We start from the raw sequence: 24,290 nt of genomic DNA, 5'->3' as shown, positions 1-24,290 counted from the left end.
GTCTGTTTACCTCTCTGATAAGGTGTATGTAGCGCCTTGTGTTTATGTCTTTTTGAGCATTTATTATACTGCAGGAACTTATTATTTTGTGATTACATTATCATAGAAATTTTGCCCTATTGGCCATTCGCTCCCCTGATGAGTCCACCAACAAAATGCGTTGGGAGGTCCAAGAGCATTATACAACAATGAGGTCAGAGTGTGGTTATTGAGGGCTATTGTGTGGATGTGGAAGTGTCCCCCCCCCCCTCCTACTTGGGATAACAAATGGTATGCTTAACCTTATTCCACTTTATTTATTGTCTGGGAAAGTGGATGTTCCCTACACGTTTCGAAGCGATATCCCCTCTTCTTGCTCAGGAAAATCCACCAAAGTTATTAGTTATTGGTGGATTTTCCTGAGGAAGAAGAGGGGATATCTTTTCGAAACGCGTAGAATAAACCACCCACATTGCTTTATTACTTGGAGTGATTCTTTGTACAGCAGCGCGGAGTACACCACAATTTTCCTGTTTTTTATTTTGCTTTTGCCTTTGGCATGTGGGATCGGCTGCAGCTGTTATATGTTTTTATATTGGTTGTGAGACAAACAACTAATCCAGGTGAGCGGTTTTCCTTTAAAAAGTCACCATACTATACATCGGTAAGACCCTATTGCGCTCCTTATATCCACAGCTTGCTTCCTAGATGTGACCAAGGTATTCTGTGAACTTGCACATCTAAACTCGACATTTGTTGAACACTAGACTAAGATAGAGTCTGTCCTCTTGTCCTAGTGACTGATCCCTCCCCCTGTGGGCTATTCCCACGGCTTAACTATTGCTTATCCTACAGTCAGTAGCTGAACAAGCTTCTGTAATGTCTGCCTGGGACCACAGACTCAGGATGGCTGTCATGAAAAGACTAGAAGCAAGCTGCCCACTCAGCAGGATCCCAAGAACCCCAAAACCTTTTAACCCCTGTACAGGGATATGGAATTACACAAGGTCCAGGAGATCACTGCCTATGGAAGGCTGCAATCCAGTAAAGAGTAGTCGTCAGGCAGAGTACAAACTGGGAGGTACAAAAAGGGACAATATCAACTTTGTTTGCACCAAGACAAGTATGCACCATATAAGTATGATGCATTGGAGGCCAGAATTAGACCGGAAGTGACCGGAAGGTAACTGGATACATAGTCACTGTAAACAATGTTTGTGTATCTCTTCACTTTCACCCCTATAATACTTCACTTTCTACTGAACCCCCTGATCCCTAAAACCAGTAATGAACTTTTCATCTCTCCCACCATCCTTCCCCACCCATCTCACCTTCCCCTCAGATATTTTCCTCCACATTTCACCCAGTGTCACCAGACACACACGACCATCTCATGGCCTCTCCTGTTCCCACCTACTAACACTCTCACTGCTTCTCCTCACTGCTGGAGATATCTCTCCTAATCCTGGTCCTCCTCACCACATCCCTATTGTCACTTCAAACCCTCATCCACAACCTATCACAAATTTCCGCAACCTCTCAAACCTCATACCCATCCACCCAGACCCCGCTCCCCTAGTCCCACTAACAGGAGCTCTATGGAATGCTCGCTCTGTCTGCAATAAACTTTCCTACATTCATGATCTTTACATAACTAATAAACTTTCCTTCCTCGCCATCACTGAAACCTGGCTCACTCCCTCTGACACAGCCTCTCCTGCTGCACTTTCTTATGGCGGTCTCCAACTCTCTCACACACCCCCACCCCAGTAACAAGCATGGTGGAGGAGTTGGTTTGCTCCTGTCCGACCAATGCTCCTTTACACCAATTCCACTACCACCCTTTGTTACTCTCCCCTCTTTTGAGGTACACTGTCCGCATCTACTCCACCTCCAACCTTCAACTGGCTGTCATTTACCGCCCTCCAGGGCCAGCCACTGCCTTTTTTGACCATTTCACCACCTGGCTACTACACTTCCTTTCCACCGACATCCCCACCATCATCATGGGTGATTTCAACATCCCCATTGACCCTTCCCACTTATCTGTCTCCAAACTTCTAACACTCACTTCCTCCTTCGACCTCACCCAATGGTCTTCTGCAGCTACTCACAAAGATGGCCACACGCTGGACCTCATCTTCACTCGCCTCTGTTCCCTATCTAACCTCTCTAACTCACCTCTCCCCCTGTCTGACCACAACTTACTCACATTCTCTTCCCTCTCTTCTCCACGTACGCAACCCCCACTCCACAAACTTTCACACCCTCGCAGAAATATCAAACACCTTGATTTACACGCACTTTTTCAATCCCTTCTCCCTCTCACAGACATTGCATTTTTACATGATGCAGATGCTGCTGCAACTTTATACAACACTACAATCTCTGCAGCTCTCGAATCAGCTGCCCCCCTCACACACACAAAAACCCGCACAATCAACAGGCAACCCTGGCACACCAGTCAGACTAAAGAACTGAGACGGGCTTCCAGAATTGCTGAGCGCAGATGGAAGAAGTCTCATTCCACTGAGCACTTCATTGCATATAGAGAGTCCCTCACCACCTTCAAGTAAACACTCACTGCTGCAAAACAAACCTACTTCTCATCCCTCATATCCTCTCTCCATCACAACCCTAAACAGCTATTCAACACTTTCAATTCTCTCCTGCGTCCTCCAGCACCACCTCCCTCTCCTCTCATCTCAGCTGAAGACTTTGCCTCTTTCTTCAAGCAGAAGATTGACAACGTCAGAGCAAGCTTTGGCCCACAATCACCACGGCCCCTCATCATAGCTACTCAGCCCTCTTCCTCCAAATCCAGCTTCATCACAATGACAGAAAACAATCTTTCCACTCTACTCTCAAGATCACATCTAACCACCTGTGCACTGGACCCACTCCCATCGCACCTCATCCCCCAACATCACCGCAGTCCTCATCCCAGCCCTAAACCATCTCTTCAATCTATCACTAACAAGTGATGTATTCCCCTCATGCTTTAAACATGCCTCCATTATACCCATCCTCAAAAAGCCCTCCCTTGACCCATCCTCTGTGTCAAACTATCGCCTCATATCCCTTCTCCCCTATGCCTCAGAACTACTGGATCAGCATGTCCATCTTGAATTGTTCTCATACCTCTCCTCCTGCTCCCTCTTTGACCAGCTACAATCTGGCTTCCGACCACATCACTCTACTGAAACTGCCCTAACCAAAGTCACCAATGATCTACTAACTGCCAAAGCCAAGCGACACTAGTCTATCCTCCTCCTCCTCCTGGACCTGTCCTCTGCCTTCGACACAGTAGACCATTCTCTCCTACTACAGATTCTCTCATCTCTGGACATCACAGACTTGGCCCTATCTTGGATCTCCTCATACCTAACCGACCGAACTTTCAGCGTCTCCCATTCTCACAGCACTTCCTCATCTCGCCCCCTATCTGTCGGTGTCCCCCAAGACTCAGTTCTTGGACCCCTGCTGTTCTCAATCTACACATTCGGCCTGAGACAGCTCAGAGTCCCACGGCTTTCAGTATCATTTCTATGCCGATGACACACAGATCTACCTCTCATGACCTGACATTACCTCTCTTCTAACCAAAATTCCACAATGTCTGTCTGCTATTTCATCCTTCTCTGCACGATTCCTAAAGCTTAAAATGGACAAAACATAGTTCATTGTCTTTCCTCCTCCTCAATCATCTCCTCCAACAAGCCTTTCCATCAAACTTGATGGTTGCTCACTCTCCCCTGTCTCACAAGCTCGTTGCCTTGGAGTAACCCTCGAGTCTTCTCTATCCTTCAAGCCACACATCCAAGACCTCTTTACCTCATGCAGACTACAACTCAAAAATATCTCCTGGATCTGTGCTTTCCTTAACCAAGAATCAGCAAAAACATTAGTGAATGCCCTCATCATCTCCCGCCTCGACTACTGCAACCTCCTGCTCTCTGGCCTCCCTTCCAACACTCTTGCACCCCTCCAATCTATCCTAAACTCTGTGGCCCGCTTAATCCACCTCTCCCCTCGCTATTCCCCAGCCTCGCCACTCTGCCAATCCCTTCACTGGCTTCCCATCGCCCGATGACTCCAGTTCAAAACATTAACCATGACATACAAAGCCATCCACAACCTGTCTCCTCCTTACATCTGTGACCTAGTCTCCCGGTACCTACCTGCACGCAACCTCAGATCCTCACAAGACCTCCTTCTCTACTACTCTCTTATCAGACTCTCCCCTACCATGGAAAGCTTCAAGAGGAACCTCAAGACCCATCTCTTCCAACAAGCTTACAACCTACAATAACCCTCAGTCCAGTACAACCCTGCGCAACCAGCTCTGTCCTCACCTATTGTACCATCACCCATTCCCTGTAGACTGTGAGCCCTCGCGGGCAGGGTCCTCTCTCCTCCTATACCAGTCTGTTTTGTACTGTTAATGATTGTTGTACGTACACCCTCTTTCACTTGTAAAGCGCCATGGAATAAATGGCGCTATAATAGAAAATAATAATAATAACATCGGCAGGCAAGAGGGTGGTATGGAATTCAGGCTAAGGTCAAATCGGAGATGACAGTGAAGTACAGAACACGGCAGGCAGGAGAGTAGTCAGTGAACGGGCAGAGGTCAAACACAGGGATCAGAAGTTTAGGAGCAGAGTGTGAACCAGAGATAAGCAAAACTACAAAACTATATCTGGCAGGGACCAGCAGACATGAGGGGGAATTGTAACAGTGTGGTGTCTTCCTTTTGGCTGTAGCAGAAAGGTGGTAACTTCAGCTGGAAGACAAACACCATCTACAGTCAAGTAAGTGGTACTGCATGTCCTAGGGAAACGCAGCTAAGTGGATGGGTGGAGCCTGTGTAACACCCCTGAGCCACTCAGGGCACTACAAAGAACTGCATCCTCTTGGGATGCAGGACTTACCTCCTGGGACCTGGAGTACCAGTGCCGATACCACCAAAGCACAAACAAAATCCTAGTTCTCCACTCCACACCAGGCACAGAGAGTTAACCATGTAAGGGGATGGTCGCCATGGAAGGAACAAGTCCCGGGATTAGCCAGCCTGGTGGGAGGGGTCAGCAGTGAGTCTAGAGAAGTGAGGCGGACAGGGAAGTGTGCGGAGGTGCTGGAGCTGGTTTCGTGCAGCGGTGACCCCGGGGCATGGGAGAGAGGTCGCCAGGGTGGGTATGGAAAAGTACCGCTGAGACCGAAACCACGCACGGGGCACAGGGCCCTATATCAGGCGCCAGTTCTACACGGCTTGATAAATACATTCCCGGTGAGGACACCTTCATGGACTTCACCGAACCAAATAATCCGTCCGGGACCAAGTAGCCCCTTCCCTGGGCGCGACACCTGCGCCCACCAGAGCCACTGGCACTGACTCCTCCCCTATCACCAGTTTTGGCCACGGTCGAAATATGGCGGGGCCTGGTGACCGAAGCAGAAGTCGCTGGAGCGGACTACGGAGGGGACATGACAGGTTCCTGTCTTACTAAACCCTTCACCGTAAAACTGGAACTCACTATCTATATATTTTATACATCCCTTTTTGTTACATAACATTCTTATACATTATATATACATATTGTTCCTAGCTAAAGTACTATGTATCAAATTGCCTCTTACTGACCTTTATCAATACTTCTTCATCTTATCACACACTACATCATAATACAGTTCACATTACGACACAACACCTTGGTTGGTGTCTTCAGGAGCAGTAACTTGGCCGCCTCCATACAGTGCCACAAGTTATTTTAGCCTGTGCCACCTTCTCTTGCTGTTGCTGCTCGTGCTGCTGACAAAAGTCAAGTAGAAAGAAGATCCTCCTTCCCTGTTCCTGTTCTGATCCTGTCTCATACTTTTTCCAGTCCACCCCAATCCGTCTCTTTCCCTTTTACCGCTCTCGCAAACCCCTCCTCCACTCCCCCTTCTACTCTACTGTTGAGCGCTGACCAGTACATGAGCGCTTGTTTTTTGGTAGTTTGGTTTTTGTTTTGCACCACCTCCATGCATGCTTCCTGCAGCAACCAAGAATTGATCAGTGACTTAAGACCGCTTTACACGCTGCGATCTCGCCCCCATCGTTTGTGCGTCATGGGCAAATCGCTGCCAGTGGCGCACAAAATCGCGTGGTCCCGTCACACTACTTACCTGCCTAGTGACGTCGCTGTGACCGGCGAACCGCCTCCTTTCTAAGGGGGCGGTTCGTTCGGCGTCACAGAAACGTCACTAAGTGGCCACCCAATCGAAGCGGAGGGGCGGAGATGAGCGGGACGAACATCCCGCCCACCTCCTTCCTTCCTCATTACCGGCGGCCGCAGGTAAGGTGAGGTTCCTTGTTCCTGCGGTGTCACACATAGCTATGTGTGCTGCCGTAGGAATGACGAACAACATCGTACCTGCAGCAGCAACGATAATTGAGAATAGGGGAGCATGTCAACGATTAGCGATTTTGAACGTGTTTGCGACGATTTTCGATCGCACGTAGATGTCACATGCGACGAGATCGCTAACGCGGCCGGATGTGCGTCACGAATTCCGTGACCCCAACGACATCGCTTTAGCGATGTCGCGTGTAAAGCGGCCTTTGCATCGCTAATCGGCATCCATGCTCACTTTTGGCAAGGACTTTTTTCCTTCTATCCATTTTTCCCCTTCTTTGCACCACCTCCGTTTGTGCGTCCTACAGCCACTAAGCCACTCCTCAGTGATGCACATCACTGAAGGGTGTCCCTGCTCACTTTTGCCCAAGACTTTTCTCCTGTCCATTTTTTTTGCACCACATCCTTGCTTGCATACTGCAGCCACTGAGTAACTGATCAGTGATGCAAATCACTGATCGGCATCTATGTTCGCTTTTGGCCAGGATTTTTTTTCTGTTCACCCCCCACACATACACACACATTTTGCACTACATCCATGCGTGCATACTACAGTTATGGAGCACTGATAAATGATGCGCATCACTGACTGGCATTCGGTAGTTGTTGTTTTTGTGTGTGTAAAAATAAGAAATAAAAATAATAATTTAGATTAGTTGATAAGGATAGATTAGGCACAGTAAAAATGTACTGTAGTAATTGTCATCTACTACAGAATTTTTAACTGAAAAAAGTCAGGTTTAGTGTCAGAAAATAATTTAGATTAGTTGATATTGCTAGATTAGGGACAGTAAAAAGTATACTGTAGTAATCGGCATGTACTACACTATTTTTACTGAATAAAATCAGGGTTAGCGTCAGGAAGTTAAGTGTAAAAAAAAGGAATACTAGTGAAATGTATGTAAACTTTTGACTTTGCAGAAAGTAATAAAAATGTTTTAAAACATTCTCTCTCATTATTATGGCATTTGGCAAATTTAACCCCTTCACCCCGAGCGATTTCCTTTTTTTCCCATTTATGTTTCTTTGCTCCCCTTCTTCTAGGAGCACTTACTTTTTATTTTTCCATCAATTTTGCCATATGTGGATTTGTTTTTGTGGGACGAGTTGTACTTTTGAAAGAAATAATTAGATTTACCGTATAGAGTACTGGAAAAGAGGAAAAAAAATTCTAAGTGCGGTGAAATTGCAAAAAAAAAGTGCAATTGGCATGATTGTTTTTTGAATATTTTATTCACCGTGTTTACTATATGGTAAAACTGATGTGTTCATATGATGCCTCACATCAGTACAAGTTCGTAGATAGCAAACATGTATACTTTTACTTTTATCTAAGGGATTAAAAAAAATTCAGAAGTTTGTCCATAAAAAGAATTGCACTTTCGGCGTCATTTTCTAAATCCCGTACTGCTCTCATTTTTCGAGATTTGGGGATCAGTGACTACTTATTTTTTGCATCGTGAGCTGACGTTTTTAATTATACCATTTGTGCACAGATGCTACATTTTGATCGCCCATTATTGCATTTTTAAAAAATTTTGCAGCAAACAAAAACGTAATTTTGGCGTTTGGTACATGGCATGGTGAGAAAAAATTTCCAATCAGATGAATTGATTTTATATTTTGATAGATCGGGCATTTCTGATCACAGCAATACCAAATATGTGTATATTTTTCATTTTTTTAAACTGTTTTTTTTCTCAGTGGGGCGAATGGAGGATGATTTGAACTTTTAGATTTTTTTTTATTTTTTCATATTTTTAAAAAGTTAATCTTTTTTTTTTTTACTTTTTTCTTTGTTTTACTAGTCCCCCGACGCGGCCATTTAAATTGTGCGGTCACATTTTTCTTCGTGTGAAGTTTTGTGCTTAAGAATTATGTGCCAAGAAATTATAACAACCCTTGCCTTTAGGCCCTTCAAGTCTGCTCTGCTAAAGTCAAGCCTTGAAGTCTGTGTCTTCTCAGGTCTTTTAGCATGATCGCTAAGTCCCAGTGTCACTACTACCTTTAGTCCCTTAGCCATATCCTCGTTGTTTGTTAGGACTAGGTCCAAGATTGCTGTTTGTCTCGTATTTTCTTCTACCAGCTGGGAGATGAAGTTGTCTGAAGTTGTATCCAGTATGAGCCCGCTCACACACAACACCCCCTATATACAGTATGAGCCCCCACATAGTCCCTATATACAGAATGTGTCCACAGTCTCCTATATACAGCATAAGCCTCCACATAGCCTCCTATATACAGTATAACCCCCTATAGCCCCTATATACACCATGAACCCACACAACCTCTATATTTAGTATGAGCCCCCACATACCCCCTATCTATACAGTAGTATGAGCCCCACATTGCCTCCTATATACAGTATAAGACCCCACATAACCTCCTATACATAGCATGAGCCATGACGTAGCCCCTATATAAAGTATGAGCCCCCACATAGCTCCCTATATACAGCATGAGCTTCCTATATGCAGCAGTAACCCCCACAAAGCCCTTATATTTAGTATGAGCCCCCACATAGACTCCTGTATACAACATGAGTCCCCACATAGCCTTCTATATAGAGCATGAGCGCCCTCATAGCCCCTATATACAGTATGAGCCCCCACATAGCTCCCAATATACAACATCAGCCACCACATAGCTACCTACACTGTATGAGCCATCACATAGCTCCTTATATACAGAATGAGCCCCCACATAGCCTCTAATTATAGTATGAGACCCTAAACATCCCATACGCCTATAAAAAACAAAACCAAAAACACATGATGCCGGCGCTTCCATGATGGTTCAGGCGTCGGTTGATGACTTCATCACGTTAGCAACTGGAGCTTTCCTGTAGCTGTGCTGCTCATCTTCTTCCCGGCAGTGTAGTTCCAGGAAAGCTCCCTGCCCTGAGATGTTACCGAGGGGAAGAGGAGCGAGGTGAGTATGTCTTGCCACACAAAACATTATAATGAGGGCAATCTGGACATGAGTCCCGGATGGTAGCCCAGATTTCCCTCATTATAATCCACCTATTAGCACAACAATAACATCCAAGCGCTGTCCAAATTTTTCCTGGACTCGTAGACTTGCATTGGCAGGTTTGATGCGTAACTCAGATCAAAATAGGACAGGTCTCTGCGATTTTGTAAGGACTACGGTCCACAAAGGTACACGGACGTGTTAACAGCCTCATAGCATATCATGAATACAGGTTTGATGTGTAAAAAAATCACAGACATTTCAACATGTAGCAGACCTCTGGGAGCTGCCCTCGCCCACACCAGGCTTTCAGTACACATTTCAATAGACTGAAGCTGCAAATCACAGAGGGGGGGGGGGCTGAGTTGGACTTGAGCTCACTCCTCAGACCCACTAATGATAAAGCTAAGAAGCTGAAAGTAGCATTGCAGGTTAAAAAAAGCACACTTTGAGATAAGAGATGGCTGGCTGTAGACTTCATGTTAACTCTTACAGCATGCTGGCTTCAGATTACATAACAAAAACCTCCTCACAAGAGCCCCTATTAGTAATCTCAGATTTGCACTGAATGTTTGCCACTGTTAAACTGTTTAGACAGGCAGACAGCAAATCCAAGGACACAAAAAAAACGAATGTTCATACAATCATTCTGTAAACAGACAGTATAAGGGCTTGTGCGCACGTGTGCGTATTGCCCTGCAGCGTAAATGCATGCGTCCTGTGTCCCCTGCACAATCTATGAAGATTGTGCATAATCCGTGTGTATGATGCTTTTTTGAACGCAGCGATTTGGATGCTGAAATTTTGATCCAAATCCGTGCAATCAAAAATGCAGCATGTCACTTCTTTCATGCGCTTTGGATGCTGCTCCCACTGTCTATGGGAGAGGTAGCATCCCGAGCGCATGAAATCGGCATTTTTTCTACAGAAACACTGCATCCATTACGCAGTGTCTCTGCAGTGATTTGAATCGCACATGAGCTGTCAAGTGTCAAATCCCTGCAGAAATTTCTGCAATGACACGTGCGTACAAGTCCTAAGAGTATGTGCTCTCAAGCACAATGGTTTTTAAACAAGCCAAAAAAACATCTCACCCAACAAATGAACATTTTGCTTTTTGTTGGTTGATTGACAACCTGTTTATGGAGACAAATAATTGGGAAATGAGAATTCACGATTACCAGTCTATCTAAATAGACCGTAACTCCAATTGTATTTTACATTCCAAGAGGAGACATGCTTCTTATTCCCTGAGTCCTCCATAGCCATATATTGACAGCAGAAGGACAACAAAGCCTTCTAAAAACCCAAACTGTTAGAATATGCTTCAATTGTTAATTCCTACTTTAGCTGGTCATATACTGTATATGCAGTTCTTGTTGGCAAAACCCAGAGAATCGTTCATACAACTAATGTGAATAGACTCCTGCTGACTCTCTTTGGACAGATGTGGGTATTGTAGTTTAACTGACCTGATACTTTCAATACTTTTCTAAAATCATAGGTCCTCAAAGTGCACATATTTGTTTAAATGCTGAATCTATGTGACACGAACCTCAAATGTTTTTGTGTACAGTTTCGCAAAACACCCCTAAAAGAGTTAAAATATTAAAGACTTAAGCTTGACTGGAGATATGAAAGTAAGGTGCTACTACAGTAAGTAGAAGCCTATGTAAGGCAATGTTTTGGGACATTCTAAAAAGCGTAGCTGAATTGGGATTTTAGGATTTATTCAGATGATCAGTTTTACTCATAAAAATAATATCTTTCACTGTGTCAAAATGCCTACAGCCAGTAATTTAAGTGATACATCATTAGATTCAGAATCTCTTTCCCTACATCAAGCTGCTTTCAGATAAGGTAGCAAAAAACTCAAAATAGCTGACAGATTTCCTTCAAATAGTAAATAGTAAACTTGTTTGTATATTTCACCCCAAATAAGTGTACGCCAGACACAAATAAGCAATTTTGCAATTTACTATTTATTAAAGCCCTCTGTTCTCAAGAACAGAAGGATTTTAATAATTTTGTTTTCTGCTAATTTCTTAGAATACCAGCCACTGCTGTAGTTTATAATTTATGGCGGGTCTCCAAGATAAGTACTGCGGCACATACAAGCTCTTTGCTCTTCCGCAGCACTCTTCTAATGCTGTAGAAGGAAAGCTACCAGCACAAACTGGTCCAAACATGCAATAGAATAGAACATGCAGGAAACCAATGGAGAACTAAGGCTAAGGGAACATGGCGCTCCTGATTGAGAACATGGGAGAACTCCTTTATGTTTGTGCACATTACCCTGTCACTATCAAATCTTTAGTATTATCCTGCACATGCTACAATTATAGCAACAATTATTACACATACAGTACCTAACCCCAATATAATTTCCATTAAAAATAGGTTGGCGCTTTCCTGTGGCTTTGGAAGTTCTTTTTACTCACACTGTAATGAACATAGACATGTGTAGTATGATAGAACTTTGCATTTTTCTTTTTCTAAACTACATTTTGTTTGCAAGAGAGGTCTACATGAGTGTTTTAGGCATGAAGTTGAATTTTCATGGAATTTATATGTCTAATTACTGCTTAAAGAACAGTGAATATATAAATTAAGTAGTATTTTTACACATGGCATACTTTGTTATTTAAAAAAATATAGATTTGATAGCACTTTAGCCTGTTGGGATGTGCATTTCATTTTTTTTTTAAACCCCTTTCTGCCACAGCCTGTTTTCACCTTCCTGGCAAGACCAAATTTTAGAATTCTGACCTGTGTCACTTTATGCTGTAAGAAATCTGGAATGCTTCAACGGATCCCATTGATTATGTGAATGTTTTTTTTCATGAGACGTACTTCATGGAAGTGGTAAACTTAGGTAGAAAATTGTTTGCTATTATTAGTGAAAATATTGGAAGTTTAGAGAAAATTTTGGAAATTTAGCAATTTTAAACTTTTAATTTTTATGCCCTTAAACCAGTTAGTGGCAAGCAAAAAGATAACAATCTGATGAAATTTTGACTTTCAGGCTCCATATTTTGCCATCCACTACAGCTTTGAGCATGAGACTAACTTAATTTTATAGACAAATCATCTTGGTATATGATTAGTTAGGCAGATTCTTGTTATGTTACTGCATTGTTCCTGTTTTGCTCCTGGTATTTGAAAAAAAAATGTTTGTGCACTACAAATTACAACCTGTTCTCACATTCCCTAATAGCTCAGTGTGTTATTAGGTTGATTCCCAAGTGAAAGTCACTGGTTCGAATCATGGAGCAGTATTGAAAAAAAAATCCCAAGAAAAGAGAAACAGCTTCATTCAGTTCATCGATAGCAGTCTCTCGATAAAAAAAAAATTACCAATCTGCATCATGTGAATGTCATGACAGTTTGGAGAATACGAAATGAAGTCTGTCTATCCATTCAAAAGGAAGCATGCCCAGAAGGATTCAGGCAGTGTGGAATGCCAAAAGGTGGATTTACAAAATACTAACAAAATAATGCAAATTTCAATTAAGATTTTAAAGAGCAAAACAGTAACAATGAAGTGATATGACAAACATCTGCATAACTAATCATATGCTTGCTATAGTTGCAAGTCAAATTTATGCTTGAAATCGCCAAGATGATTTTCTATAAAATGAAGATAGTCTCACGCTCAAAGCTGTAATGGATAGTGAGATATAGAGCCTGAAAGTCAAAAGTTACTCTTTTGCTTTTCAATGTAGGCTTCCCAAAATAGTTAATAAATAAAATTTACCTCATATCTACTTTACATCTTTTTTGAACCATAATTTGTAAAAAAAAAATTTGCGGATCCCCATCACATTTGAAGTGTCTTTGAGAGGCCTATATAACAGAAAATACACAAAATTTACACCATTTTAAAAACTTCACCCCTCAAGTTGTCAAAACCACATTCCAGAAGTTTATTATCCCTTTAGCTGCTTCACAAGAATTAAAGCAATGTGGATGAGAAAAATAAAAATTTAAAATTTTTCACTCAAAAATTTAGCTTTTGCCCCAAATTGTGCATGAGTAGCAGAAGAAAATGGATGTAAAATTTGTTGTGCAGTTTCACCTGAGTATGCCAATCCCATATATGTAGTGGAAAACTACTGTTTGGGTGCATGGCAGGGCTCAGAAGAGAAAGAGCATCATTTGACTTTTGAAATGTAAAATTGGCTGGAATAGAGAGCGGTCGCCATGACGCATTTGAAGAGCACCAAACAGATGTACCCAAACAGTGAAAAAAAACCAACTACTGACCCCATTTTGGAAACTAGACACCTCAAGGAGTATATCTCGGTGTGTGGTCAGCACCTTGAACCCCCAAGTGCTTCACAGAATTTTCCATCTTTAAACAAAAAAAAAATAAAATATTTGGCCATAAAAATGTTGCTTTAGCGCCACATTTTTCATTTTCACAAGGGTAGTAGGAAAAAATGGTCTCCAAAATTTGTGCAATTTCTGCTGAGTACAATGATACAACATATGTGATGGGAAACTACTGTTTGGGCACACTACCTAGCTCTAAATGGAAGGAATGACGTTTTGGAGTACAGACTTTGATGGAATTGTTTGTGGGTGCAATTTGCAGAGTCACTGAGGTGCAAAACAGTAGAAACCCCCCACAAGTGACCCTATATTGGAACTGATCTGGTGTTACCCTGGTATGTGAATTTTATAATGTGTTGACATATGTGAATTGTGTAGAGTAGATCAGGTTGGCGTAAGTGAATTACGTAGAGAACATCAGGTTTTGTATTAAATTAGGGTAAGGCCCTGTGCACACTAGAAAAAGGAATTTTCTTAAGAAAATTCTGGAGGCTCAGTAAGATTTCTGCACCTGCAGGAAAATACCGCACCGAAATCCGCATCCAAATCCGCATGCGCTTTGTTGCGTTTTGCTGCGGATTTTGTGTGGATTTGTTGCGGATTGGGTGCGGAAATGCCGCAGCCAGCGTCGGACTGGCAACTGGAGGAATCTCCAGTAATACCAGGCCTGGACGCGGTTACCTGCACTGAACTCGGGAGCTCCCACTTGAGCTTCGGAGTGCAGCCTAGACTAAACTGCGAGCACCGAGTGATTGATTCCCCGGTGACTGACGTTTAGTTCAGGCCGGGCTGATCTCCGGAGCTCAGGTGACAGCTCCAGAGTGCAGCCCGGCCTCTCTACAGCTGTCACCTAAGCTCCAGAGATCAGCCCGGCCTGAACTAAACGGCAATCGCTGGGGAAACAATCACTCGGCACTCACAGTTTAGTCTACGCTGCACTCCGTAGCTCAGGTGACAGCTCCGGAGTTCAGTGCAGGTAACTGCGGCCAGGCTTGGTATTACTGGATATTCCTCCAGTAGCCAGTCCCGCAACTACCTGCGGAAAAGAAGTGACATGCAATTTGTTTTGCAGCAAACATGCAGCTGTGAAAATCCGCCTAGTGCGCACAGCATTTTTTTTTCCCATAGGATTTGCTGGTGAATCACTGCAGAGATGTTATGAACATTTTCTGCAGCGAAACATGCCGTCTAGTGCGCACAATGCCTTAATCAGAAAGAAATTCAGCTATGCATGGATGCAATCCATTGAAACAGTTGTTTTTATGCATAGGCCGTATTTTGGGGCAGGTGTAGCATTGCCAAGTAGTTTATTTCTTAGTCCCCTTTTGTAACACAATGAGCACTTTTTTTTGGACTTTCTTCTCTGAAGTTTGAAAACTCTCACCTGGCAAATGTTGCCCTGGTATTCAGGTCTAGAGGTAGTGGGAATCTCCCCTTCCTGATTTCCAAGCATTAGTGCCTTGATGATTACCCGTTTGAAACTAAAGGAAGGTCCCCGTATTGCCTGCACATCATAATAGCACAAATGTGTTATATAGTGCCATCTGTACAATGTGCATGGCCAGCTTCTTGTACCACACTTTTGTTTCCACATGGCACTGGAGGACACATAGAGCCGGAGGACTGCATCACAGATATCAACTCCCCCATGTTCTTATTGTACCCCAGGACATAGTCTGGTTTGGAATCCTGTGAAGAGGTACCTTGTATAGTGGTGAGGTTGTTGACCATGTATTGTGATCAAGAAAAGGACATCCCTCTTATCTTTATACTCGACCACCAGCAGGTTACCCCTAGATGGGCTCTGCTCTCGCCCTTTCTGAGCAGCTTCCCAATTAGCAACCTAGGGAGGTCTCTCTGATGTTTGCGCACAGTACTGCATGCTTAAAAAGCTCTGGCAGAGAGGGATATGAAGAGTGGGATGCTGTTGCAGAAGTTATCTACATCTACCTAGAAGAGATAACCTTGATGTAGTAGTAGTAGCACCAAATCCCACACAAATTCCTTCTCAGTTCCAGGAAAGGGGGCATTCAGGGGGTTGAATACGGATGTCCTTCCCTTCATAAACCCTAAATCTGTGTGTGTATCATGAGGTACTATCATATAACGTGCACGTTTTAATTCCGCACCTGTCCCTCTTAATGGTATTGCTAGAATTCCTCCTCTTAAAGTGTAGTAGGGACCCATCTACGCAGTTGTCCCTTTGGGATAATGTACACCTTAGCAAATTTGCTGCTGAAATCAATGATGGGTGAATCCCGGGGTGGACACTGTGTAGTATAGCTGTAATGCAAAAACATGAGAATTGCCTCAAAGCGTGTCTGGGGCATACAGTAGCCATGCGGAAAACTGGAGTCTTAGACAGTGTGTCCACCCATATCCTGTCCATCGCCATTAACTTGAGAACGGCAGCAGCTATAGGCATAGAAGTGGTGTCTAGGTACAGTAAAGTATCCATGCGCTACACAATGAAACCACCTATAGCGCCACCTGGTGGAAAACAATGTTAGCATTTTTATCTCGAAAACGGAACGAGATAGAGAAAAAAAGTGAATTACAAAAGTTGTAGGGCATCATCAATTCAATACGAATCGACACCTTGCATACAGAAATGCTATGATTAGAACGTGTAAAACTCACAAGGCTGCGGACGTGAGGAGATACCTCATGGAGACCTTCCTACAAGTCATTGGGTATGGTGGCTGCGTGGAGTGGCCTCCATGCTCACCTGACCTGACCCCATTGGACTTTTTTCGGTGAGGTCACATCAAACAGCAGGTGTATGCGACCCCTCCACCAACATTGCAGGATCTACGACGACGTATCACAGATGCTTGTGCAAACGTGTCACCTACCATATTGCACAACGTGCAGCAAGATACAGTATGATGTCCAGATGTGCATTGCAGCTAACGGTGGCCACTCTGAGCATCAAAGTTAAATGAGCGCCATATGCGCGACCAGCATTCAATGTTTTGGGGGGGGGGGTCATGGGTTTCATACCATAGCATTTCTGTATGCATGGTGTCGGTTCGTATTGAATCGATGATGCCCTAAAAAATTTTAATTCACTCTTTTTTCTTTATCTCGTTCAGTTTTCAAGATAAAAATACTAACTCCGTTGTTTTTCACCAGGTAGTGCTATAGGTGGTTTCATTGCGTAGCGCATGGCTACTTTACTATACCTAGACACCACTTCTATGCCTACAGCTGCCGCCGTTCTCAAGTTAATGGCGGTGGACAGGATATGGGTAGACACACTATAAAAGATCAGCACTCCAATATTGACGAAGTTATGGCTTTTCACTATCCTCATGTGAAAGACAAGGCCCCAAAACGTTATCATTTGTACCACATATACAGAGGTCCAATTATATGATGAAGTGGGATTTTGGGAACAAAATTCTTGGGCATACTAAACTGTCTGAACCACCATGAGATTTACAAAATCCTGACAGAAAAAGACTTTGAAAAAGTCAATTTCTGTGAGTCCGGTAGTATCAAATTAGATTTCTGATCAGGCTGCAAAGTCTGGAATCTGTGGCTAATAAACATCAGGGTGTTAGGTCCTCAGGGAGTCACAAACGTGGTGCTGGCCTATTAGCTGTCCTGGGGCGATTACTTGGGAGTTCATTATCACTTCAGAGGAGGTGGTGGAGGAGGAAAAATAGGCAGTTTAATGTGTTAGTTTGTCACCAACACCAAATTTGCATTACGAATTTTTCTATCGGGCAGGGATATTGAGTAACACGTGTTTAGATTTGTAAAAAAAAATATACACATTTTTAGGGTCTCAGAGGAAAACTATTCTCCTTGTGGATATTGACAAACCAATCTGGCTGTCAGTGGTGAGGAATCTTATAGCTGCAATGCTCCTCTGGGAAATATTCAAATTGTCTCCTTCCTGCCTGAAGATACTAATGCCGGCGTCACACGGGACGATATATCGTGCGATCGAACCCGCCCCCATCGTTTGTGCGTCACAGGCAATTAGTTGCCCGTGGCGCACAAAGTCGTTAACCCCATCACACGTACTTACCTCCCGGACGACATTGCTGTGGGCGGCGAACATCCTCTTCCTGAAGGGGGAGGGACGTTCGGCGTCACAGCGACATCACACAGCGGCCGCCCAGTAGAAGCGGAGATGAGCGGGACGTAAACATCCCGCCCACCTCCTTCCTTCCGCATTGCTGGCGGGAAGCAGGTAAGCTGTGTTCGTCGTTCCCGAGGTTTCACACGGAGAGAGGTGTGCTGCCACGGGAACGATTAACAACCCGAGCACAGAAGGAGGACCGACATTTTGAAAATGAACGATGTGTCAACGAGCAACAATAAGGTGAGTATTTTTGCTCGTTCAAAGTCGTTCGGAGGTGTCACACGGTACGATATACCAAACGATGCCGGATGTGCGTCACTAACGACGTGACCCCGACGGCATATCGCCCGATATATCATACCGTGTGACGCCGGCATAACTCTAGCGCCACCTATTGGAAGTAGCAATCCTAAAGGCCCAGTCACACACAGATAAATCTGCAGCAGATCTGTGGTTGCAGTGAAATTGTGGACAATCAGTGCCAGGTTTGTGGCTGTGTACAAATGGAACAATATGTCCATGACTTCACTGCAACCACAGATCTGCCAAATATTTATCTCTGTGTGTGACGGGGCCTTAAAAGTCAAAAGTGACTCTTCAACTAGCCTTTTCATATGACCAACTATTTATGCCAGATCAGAACCTCAATTTGCAGACAGTGTTTTGGGATGATTGTCCCTCGTCAGTGCAAAGTATGAGACTGATCTGGCTGAATGAGAAGCTCTACTGGAGTCTCAGGGGAAAACTATTCTCCTTGCGGAGACTGACAAACCATTCTGGCGGTCAGTGGCGAGCAGTCTTATAGCTGCAATGCTCCTCTGGGAAATATTCAAATTGTCTCGTTTCTACATATTTTTAATCATTAAAAAAAAAAAAATTGAGATTTTCTTGAATATTTAGGTGCAGGCACATCCTTTTTAGTCCCCATCAGTAGTCTGTGAGCATTTTTGGGCTCCATTTCCCTGAATAGCAGCCTTCAAGTAGCGCAATATACTGATGAAACCAATCCCTTTGCTTGTCACTGACATCTCCAAGGTTAGAGAAAAACTCTAAATGGGAATCCTGGAAATGTAACTTGAGACATATTGCATTCCAATACTTTGTAGTGTTGTAATAACTCAGTTACAAGAGCTCTATAATTTGGTGCTTTCAGGTTGCTAAGGAAATTCAACACTACATTTCTTTTTTTTTTTTTTTTTTTTTTAACAACTCCCACACTGGTGCCTCAATCTTGTTTAGTTTGTAGTCGAAATCAGAATCTTTCATAATTTCCTTTTTTTTGTGGCCCCACAAAAATTCCTTCCTTGTTCTTGGCCTCACTGATTTGTAGAAACCTTTTTAAGAGGTGTATGCAAAACCCTCACCTTAACAAAGTTCTTCATCAGCCCAAGTATTATATGGAGAGGCGGAAGGAAACCTTTTTCTGGAGCTACAAGAATCAGATGCAGGACATGCTTTCTTGTTGGGCAGTTCTTTTGTGAAATGGTTTTTGTAGTCTCTGCTGTTACTAAAGTATGAAAAGAAACCAACTTCATAACAATGAAAAGTTATAAGCTAAGCTAAACTAGTTTATTAAAGGCAATGTAGGCTAATTTTATTGGAAAAAAAACTAAATTATGTAAAATTAGTGCCTGATAGGATAATTCTGATTGCAGATTCAAATCAGCAGAGAAAAATGCTTTAAGAACAACCAACAGTTCTCATATAACAAAATCTCTGTTGATCAGTATTATTTTTTTTAAATAAAAAAAAAAAAAAAGTAGAGCGGTAACATGATTTTAAATTTTATCATTTAGTGGCTGCGATTGTCAGGTCTGCGCAGGCCAACCAATATCAGGTGGTGGGACCACTGCCGTGTCACTGCAGGACCTTGTAGTGATTGGTGCTGTCACAGACAGCACCAATCGGCACAGACCGCCAATGTTACAAATAGCTGTGATTGTCCGGTCCCACTTTCACAGCAATCACTGTGGTTAAGTCCACCGATGCATCACTTAGTGTCCCCCACACGGATTAGTAAAGTCACAGACAGCACCAATCTGCACTGACCACCAATATAAAAAGCATTTTCATTAGCTTTAGTGCTTAACTTCTGCGATCGCGCCCCCCCTCCAAACATTCAGACAATATGGCAATGCTGTTGGGGACGGCAGCCATCTTCTAAATTCGATCACTGTGTTTTGCAACGTGAACGTTCTCCCACAGATTGTACTGGTATATCTATTTGTAAGTAATCACTTCAAAACAGGACGTACCGATTTGTCCAATGTCAGCAGAAGTTAATGTATGTCTGCATGAAGCTAAAATATTGCATTGCTTCTTCGGTGTTTTGATCTCAAGCATCTCTTAAAAAGCTTGTGGCATATATAAATGTTCCCCTGCCAGGACACCACTCAACACCTTTGTGTGGTAGAAGTATCCGGTGTCATACATCTCAAGGAGTCTGTGCCTCTATTCCATAAGGCTCCTAATGGTCTTTAGAGCACATTTTTGCAGAGCTCTTACCTTTACGTCGAGGGATGTGTTAGAAAAAGGGTACTGCAAGTAGTAATAGTTCAAGTGGTAACCTGAGGATTGCTATCCTTCCTTCTGCAGTACTAGTATTAGTTTTCTAGCACTCACTCTAAAAATCACTCTTCTTCTAGCCTTCATTGGGGCATCCTCCCTTTAGCGGAACCCTTTGTTTGACTACTGCCTTTGCACTAATAAGGCTGCTTTATACACAACGATATCGCTAGCGATCTAGTTAGCGATGTATCATAGTTTTTAAGTTTGAAGGGAGACTCTAAGTCCATCTAGTTCAACCCGTAGCCTAACATGTTGATCCAGAGGAAGGCAAAAAAACCCCAATGTGGCAAACAAGTTCCAATGGGGAAAAAAATTCCTTCTGACTCCACATACGGCAATCATACTAGTTCCCTGGATGTGACATGCCAGATCGTAAATACGATTTGCCGACATCGCACATCGGCGCTACAAAAATGACCTATGTGTGATCTCGGCAAATCGTATCTACGATCTGGCGTGTTACATTGCTAACAAGATCGCTAGCGATATCGTTGTGTGTAAAGCAGCCTTAAATGAATAGTTGTGTAGTGGCTGGCCAGGTTTAGGCTCTTGGAGAGGAGCCAACTTTTTTACTAATGTATTTTTAGTGTCGGCATATAGCCCATGGTACCTGTGCACCCTCCCTTCTCTCCCCATGAATGCTACAAGAACAATCTTTTTTTTTTTTTTTTTTTTTTGACACGTTCAAATAAAATAAGAAAAGAGGTCAAAATCTTCTTAAACCACCTGCATTGAAAAGGATATTATTAGTCAAATACATCCATCTCAAGATGGACCAGCTTCTGTGCATAGCCTGAATGCACAGGCCAGTCCTCTGTTGGGCCTTTAAACTGTATCTGTTTCAGGTAACATTTCAGAATAGCCTAGTATGTGTGTGTACTTGAAAAATAAAACCATTTGTAGCTAAGTTATAACCTGTATCTTGTATTTTCACCAGTTTTCCCCTCTGCAGGCTCTATATCTAATTTTTATTGCTCTCTGAGCTAGTGGTTGGAGACCAGCTTCTTTGATGTTTCCTGTACACAGTACACACAGGGAGATGGAATTCCTGCTCTTTGTCTGTATCACATAGAAGGAAAGAGCAGCAGCATATAGGACAGGAGTCGAGAACCTTTTTGACTGAGAGAGCCATGAACGCCACATATTCTAAAATGTAATTCCGTGAGAGTGGTAGAACGGCTCAGAAGGTCCCAGGAGGCAGGGTAGGTGATGCTGCGGGCATGGAAAAGGGGTGTCGCGGCTCAAGAGGGTCAGTGTGTAGAGCATTGGTGATATTGCTGCGGCCACGTGGGGTGTCACAGCGGTGGGCGCCAGTGACCTGTCGGCGGGCTGCTTTGAATTTCCCGCAGTTGATGAGACCTACTTCAAAAAAATGACCGCAGTGCGTGTACAGATCGACGCGGTGGACTTCAAGAAAATACCCGCGGAGTTCTATCTGCGCACGCGCCACCTCAGTGGCCATTTTCTTGAAGTTGATCTTGTCAACGGCAGTAAATTCAAAGCAGCCTGCAGTGTGACAGCAGATCAATGGTGCTCGCCGCCGCGACACTCCACAAGCCCGCAGTATCGCTGACCCGGTAAGCCATATGCAGTTTGTAAGGCACACCCTCATTTTCCCCTGAGTTTTGGGGGGAGAAGAAAGGTGTGTCTTACAAACCGGAAAATGTTTCTTTTTTTTATTAAAGATTTGTCTGCGAGCCAGATGCAGCCATCAAAAGAGCCACATCTGGCTCGCCTGCCATAGGTTCTGAGCTGTGTAGCTCTGCATCCAACACAGAAATGAGCAAAAATGGTTACTTGAAGTGGCAGCTCAATCTGCCTGTCTCTCATAGCGCTTAGTGTTCCTCACTCCTACTTCACCTTCCTTACAATATGGCGGTGTAAACGGATACCTCGTGGACTAGTAGTTTTATCTTGATTTGACCAAGATGGATTTCAGCTGGTTTTTTTTCCACAGTGGATGATGAATTTAGGAAGTTAGTGATGAGGAGGAAGTTGGAAACTCATAACTGAGAAAAAAAACCAAAACATTTTTCTGATAAGATATATTACAAAGTTTCTTACATTCAACTGTAATATTGATTTATGCAATGTTTGTTGAAAAGACTGAGCATTTAAGCCTTTATGAAATAGGCAGGCTGAAAATAGGGTAAGCAAATGCTTAGACATGCAGTTTAAAGATGCAACAAAACTACATAGCAGGTAATTCATATACATTTTCAAGTCAGCATATTCCATCTTCTCAAATTAAACTCAGACACAATAAGTTTGTTATGCTCAAACCAAGGCTTTTAATTAATCTATTTTAGATCCATGACTATCACTTAATAAAATTGGCACACACAGCAAATCGCATTTCTTCTCATTTTTCAATGGCCACCCATGCTCTAAAATAAAATAAAAAAAAAATTGTCCTCTCGTTTTGTTCCGCTGCACATAAGTAATTTATATTCAGCTCTAAATATTTTGAACCAAATTTCATTAACGCAAAGGAAAAAGACTGCAGACATTTCAGAAAAGAGAACTGTAAACGTGTCTGGCAGTTTCAGATGACCACAGCATGCCAAGTCCCGAAAAATTAGTAATATAAATTAATTTAGCATTTTGTATGAGAAGTTGCTGCAATTCATTAATGATACAGGACGGTAGAGAGATGAGAGACGCTATAGTGGTATTGTGTTCGTCATGACACAGGACAAGGTTTCCTGGCTCTTTGTTCTAGGAGATGATGAGACTGAGAAGTCCTCTTGTAACTATCCACAATGGCTCTCTCGGTTTTATGTCTTTTAATTGCACTTTTGTCTTCAATCAGGCGTTCTAAGGTAGAGAACTTGGGCGGCCAAGATGGATGTACTCAACTGGTTGCAAAAGTCTCCATAATAAGTTAAGTGTCATTCTTTAATCTGAAAATGAAAACAAAAACCCAAACAAATATAAAATTACCAGCTACACAAAATGCCGCCAACAAGATAAAACGCATACACCCCAAATCAAACGGTAAGTAAAAAAAAATTAATAAAAAAAATTGCTGTTATCTGCGCCATTAAGGTTGACGTTCAACATTTCAGAAATAAGTGGAACATTACTTCTTGTTTGCCAAGTTGGAAAAAAAAAAAAAAAAAAAAAAAAATCAGATGTGTACACTGCCTTATAAAATAACATTGGTCCAAGTGCAATACGATTTTTTGAAGGATAGTACTCGGACTGAAAATACGGCCGTCTGCACAACGATTTGAAATAGAGCAATGTGTTATCCACTACCAATAGAATTACTGTACTTTTTGTTTTATAAGACGAACCAGATTATAAGACGCACCCCAAATTTAGCGAAAAAAAAATTAAAAAAAATTTAAAAAAATGGGGTCCATCTTCTAATCCGGTGGTGTCTTACCGGGGAGGCGGCAGTTGTGGTGGAGCGGGGGTCACAGGAGACAGGGGCGGTCGTGGAGCAGTGCAATGCAGCAGTGGTGGTGGAGCGGATATCACAGGAGGAAGGGGCGGTCGTGGGGCAGTGCAATGCAGCAGTGATGGTGGAGCGAGCGGGATTCACAGGAGGCAGGGGCGGTCGTAGAGCAGTGCATTGCAGCAGTGGAGGTGGAGCGGGTATCACAGGAGGCAGGGGCAGTCGTGGAGCAGGGCAGTGTGGCGGGTGTCCCAGATGCTCGGGGGCACTCTGAGGCAGAGAAAACATCCAGGAACACTCATCAGTGCGGGCTTCAAAGATATGGCGCCCGGAGTCGGCATGTGCGCAGATTAAGTTATCGGATTAATGACAAACCGAGATGTCATCTACACATGCAAAACCTTACGGCGCCATTTTCCTTAAGTCCGCTGCTGGGACATTAATGGGCTGGAGGCAGCGCATGCGCAGATGAAATCTTGAGCCCGAGAGCGCCATTATTTAAAGCCTGCACTGCCAATGTCTTCAATGTCCACCGCAC

General features: G+C 43.2%; 1 protein-coding gene across 1 annotated transcript in view; it reads right to left on the bottom strand.

Moving 5' to 3' along the window:
* Positions 1 to 22,618: 22,618 nt before the first annotated feature.
* The window catches only part of HBS1L (HBS1 like translational GTPase), a 188,769-nt gene continuing 187,097 nt past the window's right edge, over positions 22,619 to 24,290 (bottom strand). Inside the window, exon 18 of the mRNA XM_075339858.1 lies at positions 22,619 to 23,252. Coding sequence (XP_075195973.1) covers positions 23,241 to 23,252 — 12 coding nt within the window. The 3' untranslated portion in view covers positions 22,619 to 23,240. The remainder of the gene's footprint in view (positions 23,253 to 24,290) is intronic.

Source organism: Anomaloglossus baeobatrachus, chromosome 3, assembly GCF_048569485.1.
Source record: "Anomaloglossus baeobatrachus isolate aAnoBae1 chromosome 3, aAnoBae1.hap1, whole genome shotgun sequence".
Taxonomy (NCBI): domain Eukaryota; kingdom Metazoa; phylum Chordata; class Amphibia; order Anura; family Aromobatidae; genus Anomaloglossus; species Anomaloglossus baeobatrachus.
Note: the sequence above shows the minus strand (reverse complement) of the source record. Positions and strands in the feature narration are given on the sequence as shown.